Consider the following 10,552-nt stretch of genomic DNA (forward strand, 5'->3'; position numbering starts at 1 on the left):
TAGATAGATAGATAGATAGATAGAGGGATAGATAGACACTGATCACACCATTACATACAGACATCTATCATCCCTTTGATGTCAGACTCATTATTGAGAGGTGGATTATACAGCAGGAGCCCCCACAATAGAGGGTGAGACCGGTGGGCATTGTGTACCTCTATATAATATCTGCATGTAACTCCGGGCCTCAGCTCTGTAGTGAGAGGACATGCTGCAGTGTGATTACACCCAGCACTGGATCTAATGGACGCACAGGCAACTCACAATAATCAACAATATCAACAAGTCTGTGTGGGAAATATAACACTGACATCCTACGATGAGAGGAAATCTATGCACCGCCATACCTGGAGCCCTAACTAAGGTTAAACACTACAAGTCCCAGCATGGCCTGTCAGCGTGGGAGAATATTGCGGATTTCCTACATGACGTGCCTGCAGCAGAGGTGGGATTACTGTCTGACACAGTGATATTTTCCATATCTTTTTATTGTAGTGAACACTGGAAAGGCGTCAATAACAAATTCAGCTCTGCTACATCTGCACCAGACTATGCCACAAAGCTGCCCTCAGGCAGTGGAGGCTGGTGCCTGCTGTATCCCTGCACTGAGCACGGCTGAACTGCCCGCACATACCTGAGGAGCGCGGTGTGATGGGGAATCTGCCCACACATACCTGAGCGCGGTGTGATGGGGAATCTGTCCGCACATACCTGAGGAGCGCGGTGTGATGGGGAATCTGCCCGCACATACCTGAGGAGCGCGGTGTGATGGGGAATCTGTCCGCACATACCTGAGGAGCGCGGTGTGATGGGGAATCTGCCCGCACATACCTGAGGAGCGCGGTGTGATGGGGAATCTGCCCGCACATACCTGAGGAGCGCGGTGTGATGAGGAATATGCCCGCACATACCTGAGGAGCGCGGTGTGATGGGGCATCTGCCCGCACATACCTGAGGAGCGCGGTGTGATGAGGAATATGCCCGCACATACCTGAGGAGCGCGGTGTGATGGGGAATCTGCCCGCACATACCTGAGGAGCGCGGTGTGATGGGGAATCTACCCGCACATACCTGAGGAGCGCGGTGTGATGGGGAATCTGCCCGCACATACCTGAGGAGCGCGGTGTGATGGGGAATCTGCCCGCACATACCTGAGGAGCGCGGTGTGATGGGGAATCTGCCCGCACATACCTGAGGAGCGCGGTGTGATGAGGAATATGCCCGCACATACCTGAGGAGCGCGGTGTGATGGGGAATCTGCCCGCACATACCTGAGGAGCGCGGTGTGATGAGGAATATGCCCGCACATACCTGAGGAGCGCGGTGTGATGGGGAATCTGCCCGCACATACCTGAGGAGCGCGGTGTGATGGGGAATCTACCCGCACATACCTGAGGAGCACGGTGTGATGAGGAATATGCCCGCACATACCTGAGGAGCGCGGTGTGATGGGGAATCTGCCCGCACATACCTGAGGAGCGCGGTGTGATGGGGAATCTGCCCGCACATACCTGAGGAGCGCGGTGTGATGGGGAATCTGCCCGCACATACCTGAGGAGCGCGGTGTGATGAGGAATATGCCCGCACATACCTGAGGAGCGCGGTGTGATGGAGAATCTGCCCGCACATACCTGAGGAGCGCGGTGTGATGGGGAATCTGCCCGCACATACCTGAGGAGCGCGGTGTGATGAGGAATATGCCCGCACATACCTGAGGAGCGCGGTGTGATGGAGAATCTGCCCGCACATACCTGAGGAGCGCGGTGTGATGGGGAATCTGCCCGCACATACCTGAGGAGCGCGGTGTGATGAGGAATCTGCCCGCACATACCTGAGGAGCGCGGTGTGATGGGGAATCTGCCCGCACATACCTGAGGAGTGCTTTGTGATGGGGAATGTGCCCGCACATACCTGAGGAGCGCGGTGTGATAGGGAATCTGTCCGCAGATACCTGAGGAGCGCGGTGTGATGGGGAATCTGCCCGCACATACCTGAGGAGTGCTTTGTGATGGGGAATCTGTCCGCACATACCTGAGGAGCGCGGTGTGATAGGGAATCTGTCTGCAGATACCTGAGGAGCGCGGTGTGATGGGGAATCTGCCCGCACATACCTGAGGAGCGCGGTGTGATGGGGAATCTGCCCGCACATACCTGAGGAGCGCGGTGTGATGGGGAATCTGCCCGCACATACCTGAGGAGTGCTTTGTGATGGGGAATATGCCCACACATACCTGAGGAGCGCGGTGTGATGGGGAATCTGCCCGCACATACCTGAGGAGCGCGGTGTGATGGAGAATCTGCCCACACATACCTGAGGAGCGCGGTGTGATGGGGAATCTGCCCGCACATACCTGAGGAGCGCGGTGTGATGGGGAATCTGCCCGCACATACCTGAGGAGCGCGGTGTGATGGGGAATCTGCCCACACATACCTGAGGAGCGCGGTGTGATAGGGAATCTGCCCGCACATACCTGAGGAGCGCAGTGTGATGGGGAATCTGTCCGCACATACCTGAGGAGCGCGGTGTGATGGGGAATCTGCCCGCACATACCTGAGGAGCGCGGTGTGATGGAGAATCTGCCCGCACATACCTGAGGAGCGCGGTGTGATGGGGAATCTGCCCGCACATACCTGAGGAGCGCGGTGTGATGGGGAATCTGTCCGCACATACCTGAGGAGCGCGGTGTGATGGGGAATCTGCCCGCACATACCTGAGGAACGCGGTGTGATGGGGAATCTGCCCGCACATACCTGAGGAGCGCGGTGTGATGGGGAATCTGCTGCCCGCACATACCTGAGGAGCACGGTGTGATGGGGAATCTGCCCGCACATACCTGAGGAGCGCAGTGTGATGGGGAATCTGCCCGCACATACCTGAGGAGCGCGGTGTGATGGAGAATCTGCCTGCACATACCTGAGGAGCGCGGTGTGATGGGGAATCTGCCCGCACATACCTGAGGAGCGCGGTGTGATAGGGAATCTGCCCGCACATACCTGAGGAGCGCGGTGTGATGGGGAATCTGTCCGCACATACTTGAGGAGCGCGGTGTGATGGGGAATCTGCCCGCACATACCTGAGGAGCGCGGTGTGATGGGGAATCTGCCCGCACATACCTGAGGAGCGCGGTGTGATAGGGAATCTGTCCGCACATACCTGAGGAGCGCAGTGTGATGGGGAATCTGCCCGCACATACCTGAGGAGCGCGGTGTGATGGGGAATCTGCCCACACATACCTGAGGAGCGCGGTGTGATGGGGAATCTGCCCGCACATACCTGAGGAGCGCGGTGTGATGGGGAATCTGCCCGCACATACCTGAGGAGCGCGGTGTGATGGGGAATCTGCCCGCACATACCTGAGGAGCGCGGTGTGATGGGGAATCTGCCCACACATACCTGAGGAGCGCGGTGTGATAGGGAATCTGTCCGCACATACCTGAGGAGCGCGGTGTGATAGGGAATCTGTCCGCACATACCTGAGGAGCGTGGTGTGATGGGGAATCTGCCCGCACATACCTGAGGAGCGCGGTGTGATGGAGAATCTGCCCGCACATACCTGAGGAGCGCGGTGTGATGGGGAATCTGCCCGCACATACCTGAGGAGCGCGGTGTGATGGGGAATCTGTCCGCACATACCTGAGGAGCGCGGTGTGATGGGGAATCTGCCCGCACATACCTGAGGAGCGCGGTGTGATGGGGAATCTGCCCGCACATACCTGAGGAGCGCGGTGTGATGGGGAATCTGCCCGCACATACCCGAGGAGCGCGGTGTGATGGGGAATCTGCCCGCACATACCTGAGGAGCGCGGTGTGATGGGGAATCTGCCCGCACATACCTGAGGAGCGCGGTGTGATGGGGAATCTGCCCGCACATACCTGAGGAGCGCGGTGTGATGGGGAATCTGCCCGCACATACCTGAGGAGCGCGGTGTGATGGGGAATCTGCCCGCACATACCTGAGGAGCGCGGTGTGATGAGGAATATGCCCGCACATACCTGAGGAGCGTGGTGTGATGGGGAATCTGCCTGCACATACCTGAGGAGCGTGGTGTGATGGGGAATCTGCCCGCACATACCTGAGGAGCGCGGTGTGATGGGGAATCTGCCCGCACATACCTGAGGAGCGCGGTGTGATGGGGAATCTGTCCGCACATACCTGAGGAGCGCGGTGTGATGGGGAATCTGCCCGCACATACCTGAGGAGCGCGGTGTGATGGGGAATCTGCCCGCACATACCTGAGGAGCGCGGTGTGATGGGGAATCTGCCCGCACATACCTGAGGAGCGCGGTGTGATGGGGAATCTGCCCGCACATACCTGAGGAGCGCGGTGTGATGGGGAATCTGTCCGCACATACCTGAGGAGCGCGGTGTGATGGGGAATCTGTCCGCACATACCTGAGGAGCGCGGTGTGATGGGGAATCTGCCCGCACATACCCGAGGAGCGCGGTGTGATGGGGAATCTGCCCGCACATACCTGAGGAGCGCGGTGTGATGGGGAATCTGCCCGCACATACCTGAGGAGCGCGGTGTGATGGGGAATCTGCCCGCACATACCTGAGGAGCGCGGTGTGATGGGGAATCTGCCCGCACATACCTGAGGAGCGCGGTGTGATGGGGAATCTGCCCGCACATACCTGAGGAGCGCGGTGTGATGAGGAATATGCCCGCACATACCTGAGGAGCGTGGTGTGATGGGGAATCTGCCTGCACATACCTGAGGAGCGTGGTGTGATGGGGAATCTGCCCGCACATACCTGAGGAGCGCGGTGTGATGGGGAATCTGCCCGCACATACCTGAGGAGCGCGGTGTGATGGGGAATCTGTCCGCACATACCTGAGGAGCGCGGTGTGATGGGGAATCTGCCCGCACATACCTGAGGAGCGCGGTGTGATGGGGAATCTGCCCGCACATACCTGAGGAGCGCGGTGTGATGGGGAATCTGCCCGCACATACCTGAGGAGCGCGGTGTGATGGGGAATCTGCCCGCACATACCTGAGGAGCGCGGTGTGATGGGGAATCTGCCCGCACATACCTGAGGAGCGCGGTGTGATGGGGAATCTGCCCGCACATACCTGAGGAGCGCGGTGTGATGGGGAATCTGCCCGCACATACCTGAGGAGCGCGGTGTGATGAGGAATATGCCCGCACATACCTGAGGAGCGTGGTGTGATGGGGAATCTGCCTGCACATACCTGAGGAGCGTGGTGTGATGGGGAATCTGCCCGCACATACCTGAGGAGCGCGGTGTGATGGGGAATCTGCCCGCACATACCTGAGGAGCGCGGTGTGATGGGGAATCTGTCCGCACATACCTGAGGAGCGCGGTGTGATGGGGAATCTGCCCGCACATACCTGAGGAGCGCGGTGTGATGGGGAATCTGCCCGCACATACCTGAGGAGCGCGGTGTGATGGGGAATCTGCCCGCACATACCTGAGGAGCGCGGTGTGATGGGGAATCTGCCCGCACATACCTGAGGAGCGCGGTGTGATGGGGAATCTGTCCGCACATACCTGAGGAGCGCGGTGTGATGGGGAATCTGTCCGCACATACCTGAGGAGCGCGGTGTGATGGGGAATCTGCTCTGCTACCAATTCTGCCATGACACCAGCAGGCGAATGTGCAGTATACAGTGGAATCAGAGCCACGTAGAGCAATATGGCTCTGCACCCCAGTCACTCACTGTACAATGCCCCCCACCTGCTGCCCTGCATTCCCTCATCACCAATGCCCTGTGCACTGGCATCATGTAAAGATGGAGGAGAGGATCCGCATCTACAGTGCAGAATATAACGGCAGCTATTGAGGATGCCGATCGGCACGACATGTCGGGATATACTCACAATGTCACCATCAATGCTGGGAGACAGCTGCGAGTCTTTGCCCTGATCACATCCGTTGAAGCTGGGCTCCTCACCCAGGGCTGGCTGCTCATCACCCATGCGCATGCGTCTCCTGGTACCAGTGCACGGATGGGGATGATTGCTGGAAAAATGATTATTCGGGTTATTCCTATGAAATCCTATGTGAATCAGGAAAAATGTCAGCAACGGGAAAATAAAAGATAAAATGTCCGGTGGGCTGAGTGGCCGGACCGTGCAGCGGCTGGAAGCGCCCAGTGCAGGGATGGCAGTGATTATTATCCTGGAGCAAAGGAGAAGTGAAGCGTGAATGCCAGGGAGGGAGATGAAAAGGCGGCTGCTCTGAGGACTGCCTGCCCGCCCCGGAGTCCCCAGACATTACCGTCAGCACAGCGGTGTGTGCTCCGGGGAGGTGTATGTACACAGCAGTGTGTGTGTGCATCCAGGGAGGTATATGTACACAGCAGTGTGTGTGTGTGTGTACCCGGGGAGGTGTATGTACACAGCAGTGTGTGTGTGCATCCAGGGAGGTGTATGTACACAGCAGTGTGTGTGTGCATCCAGGGAGGTATATGTACACAGCAGTGTGTGTGTGTACCCGGGGAGGGGTATGTACACCGCAGTGTGTGTGTGCATCCAGGGAGGTGTATGTACACAGCAGTGTGTGTGTGCATCCAGGGAGGTATATGTACACAGCAGTGTGTGTGTGTGTGTGTGCATCCAGGGAGGGGTATGTACACAGCAGCGTGTGTGTGTGTGTGTGTGTGTGTGTGTGTGTGTGTGCACCCAGTGAGGTGTATGTACACAGCAGTGTGTGTGCACCCAGGGAGAGGTATGTACACAGCAGTGTGTGTGTGTGTGTGTGCGCACCCAGGGAGAGGTATGTACACAGCAGTGTGTGTGTGTGTGCACCCAGGGAGGGGTGTATGTATACAGCAGTGGATATACAGAGGAGCAGTGTGCATGTGGCAATATTATACAGAGGAGCAGTGGGTGTGTGAGAGATATTATACAGAGGCAGTGTGTGTTGGAGAAATATACAGAGGGGTATTCTGTGTAGTGATATTATACAGAGGGGCAGTGTGTGTAGGGATATTATACAGAGGTGCAGTGTGTGTGGGGATATTATACAGAGGTGCAGTGTGTGTGGGGATATTATACAGAGGCAGTGTGTGTGGGAGAAATATACAGAGGGGTATTCTGTGTAGGGATATTATACAGAGGGGCAGTGTGTGTAGGGATATTATACAGAGGTGCAGTGTGTGTGGGGGGATAGTATACTTGGGGCAGTGTGGGAGAGATATTGTGGAGGAGGGTGTAGAGGGTGTATTATGGAGAGGGGGGTGTATTATTAATTTTCTGAGAGAAATACTTCATTTTCTGGGACAACTTCAAGAGTCCTAACAGTTTTAGCCATGACTGTGTGTGTCATATATATATATATATATATATATATATATATAATGACACACACACACACACACACATTTTTCCAAGAATGGCGGTGAGAGTGTGGAAGTTTTGAGCTAGTGTGGAGCCTGGGCAGAGTCTCAAGGGGGCCCAAAAAATTTTGCCAATACGGGGCCTTCAAATTCGTAGTGGCGGCCCTGTTTGATATTATTACAGGGTACATAAAATGTGTGGAATAATGTTTATAATTTTCCTGATGTTGGGTTTGGAGGGTGGAGGTGTTTTGAGAACAAAACATCAATTCCACCTCTGTCATTTTATTTCATGTATACTGTAGATATTGGGGGGGGGGGGTAGAGGGAGCATTATCTAAATATCAGAGGCAGGTAATAGACATTGGCACTTCATGGCCATTACTATAGGAGGCCGGCTGTTTGTTACCTCCTGGCCTCTGCCTGCCATCACATGGCCATGTACAGTAGCATGGAAAAAGCATTCCATGACATACAGTACATAGGTTTTTAAGCTCTAACTGTACAGAGAAGATAAAGAGGTTGGCCACTGCTTATACATTGATGGCCTGTCCTTGGGAAAGGTTATCAATGTCTGATCGTCTGGGGTCCGACATCCCGCACTCCCGCCGATCAGCTGTTCTTAGTGCTGGCGGATAGAAGACCAATGTGCAGTACTCGGCCGCGGCCACTATTGGAAGCTCTGGATATTTCCTGCTACTACCACCGGCACCAAGAACAACTGATCGGCGTGGGCACAGGGTGTCAGACCCCGGCCAATGAAACATTGATGACCGATTCTAAGGACAGCCATCAACATTAAAGTAGTGGCCAACCTTTTTATGGTGGCAACAACTCTCTCACTGTGCTTTTGAAACATTTTCTATGAATACTAAGCATTTTTCAGGGAAGTGTGACACCATGACAAAACCAGGTAGTCACAGTAAGGCCCCTACATAGCACCTTCCCTCATTAGGCAACACACAGCCGACCTCAAACCATAGTCACCCCCCTTAGGGAAAGATAGACACACCAGTGGGCGTGACCAGGTGGTTGGAACACGCCCACTCAGGGGTCTAGACAGCCCGGGGCGGGAAAGCAAGCAGATAAGTTTTAGAGTTCAAGTTGGAGAGGAGTATGGGTTGGAGCTAAGTGTAGCTCCAGCAGAGAAGTCCAGATTGAACGGTACCAGGTTAGGAGCCCTGGTGCCACTGGCTAGGTGGCAGACGGTGGTCTCCATCAGCAGGAGATGGGAAGACGGCTCGGTGGAACCGAGGTGGACCGGGACAGGGTTGTAGCCCGCCGGTACCGACACGGGGAACCGACCCGGAAACCGTAGCACAAGGGGGGTACTCGGACCCTGAAGCCAGAAACCGGAACCAAGCGGACTGGTTAATTAACCGATTGAGGCCAGGACTAGAGGTCCTGTCCCACCCAAAGTCCCTCATAGAAACCAACAGCCCACCGATTAGGGATAAGAGGACACCGCCAGGGCCCATAGATCCCACGGGCCAGCGTCTGCAGGCACGGCTCCTTAGGCCACATCCAGCCGGGAGCGGACTCCTACGTTTCAAACTGGGAAGTCATTTCTACTTAAAGCAGTGCAGAGGACAGAGATAGAGACCACCAGCCGGGTAGGGGACCCTGAATGCAACTGGCCGCGGCACCGGCCACCATCACCTTGGTTTACCAGAGACTCGTGTGTTCTACTAACAGTGACTAACCCAGCACCCCCTGCGGTCGCTATCCCCCGCACCGAGCCACCGGGGCCACCATCCCTGCCCTCGGAGGGGTTAACAACTTGCTGCACAACATCTCCCCTGGGCACCCCATAACTGCAGCGGTGGTGTTCCAATCCACCACGCACCGTGGGTGGCGTCACAAACTTAATACGGCCCAGCCCGTACATATACGTCCCCTCTTTTATTCGGCGTGTCCGCGAGACCCCCGGGTCCGGAGACCCTCGAGCCACCACCCCTGAAGGTCCGGACCCAAGCAGCGCCGGCTGCTGGCACTGGGGCGGCACAGAAGTATACAGCTCCAATGTCATTGTTAGTTCTCCCAGACTTTTTCCATTAGTTTTCCGTGTCACTCTTGCTGATATGATGGACTCTGAATAAGGATATGTTCACACATTGCATTTTAAAGCTCTTTTTTGAGCATTTTTTTAATTTGATTAAAAACTGCTTTTTACAGTACATGCAAAAGCCATGAGACCAGAAACCTCATGCATGTTTGTTTTTTCCTTCCCCTATTATGAAAATTGCAGTGTTTTTAAATCTGCAGCATGCCCATTCTTTCAGCTTTTTTGCAGTTTTTTTTCTCCAAAAAAAAGGATTGAGAAAGCAAAAATGGCTGCAAAAATGCAACAACATTATTAGTAAACAAAAAACCCTAACTTTATTAAACATGTTCTGTAGTCAAAGAACACATGTAATCTACACCCAAAATATGCTGTAAGAAACAACAAAAAGGCTGAGAAAGGGGTGCACCAAAAGAGCAGAAAAAACCGCAGTAAAAATGTGTTGTGTGAACATAGCCTGAGGCCCCTGAAACTGGGACCAGCTAGGAATAAAGTTTGTAGACTTTACCCCAATACATGATAGGCTTTTGAAATAAGAAATAAAAAGTCATTGACCAAAAAAGCATCACATAAATACCACAAAGAAGAACACTTTGGGCCTAATTAATAAAGACTGACTGACTCCGCCAGAAATGTTCCTCCTGACTAGACTACATCTGTGTTGTAATTAATGCCATTTTTGATGATTTTGCCCGGCAGGCCTTGCCATGTCCTGTCCGAGCTTGGTGGCTATGGCTGGACCGGCTTACAAATGTGAAAGGTCTGTAAACTTTTCCCCAGTTTAAACACCGCGACATGTGACAATGTTTTATGCCAGAAAACTGTTGAAAACTCCATGTTGAATCGGGCTCTTTTCACGTAGTGTGTTTGCCATTAGATGAGAGATGGTTATTCTCTCTGCAGGACTTCAAATTATGTTACCTATTATTATTATTTATTATTATAGCGCCATTTATTCCATGGCACTTTACAAGTGAAAAAGGTATACAGAAAAACAAGTGCAACAATCATGAACATTACAAAAACAGACTGGTATAGGAGGAGAGAGGACCCTGCCCACGAGGGCTCACAGTCTACAGGGAATGGGTGATGGTACAATAGGTGAGGACAGAGCTGGTTGCGCAGTGGTGTACTGGTCTAAGGGGTACTTTGCACGATACGACATCGCTACTGCGATGTCGTC

General features: G+C 54.3%; 1 protein-coding gene across 1 annotated transcript in view; it reads right to left on the reverse strand.

Annotated features, from left to right (window-relative positions):
• The window catches only part of RGS20 (regulator of G protein signaling 20), an 89,746-nt gene extending 83,445 nt beyond the window's left edge, over positions 1-6,301 (reverse strand). Inside the window, exon 1 of the mRNA XM_075316346.1 lies at positions 5,848-6,301. Within this exon, the coding sequence (XP_075172461.1) occupies positions 5,848-5,952 (105 nt within the window). The 5' untranslated portion in view covers positions 5,953-6,301. The remainder of the gene's footprint in view (positions 1-5,847) is intronic.
• Positions 6,302-10,552: the final 4,251 nt, after the last annotated feature.

The sequence above is a fragment of the Anomaloglossus baeobatrachus genome, chromosome 6 (genome assembly GCF_048569485.1).
Source record: "Anomaloglossus baeobatrachus isolate aAnoBae1 chromosome 6, aAnoBae1.hap1, whole genome shotgun sequence".
Lineage (NCBI taxonomy): Eukaryota > Metazoa > Chordata > Amphibia > Anura > Aromobatidae > Anomaloglossus > Anomaloglossus baeobatrachus.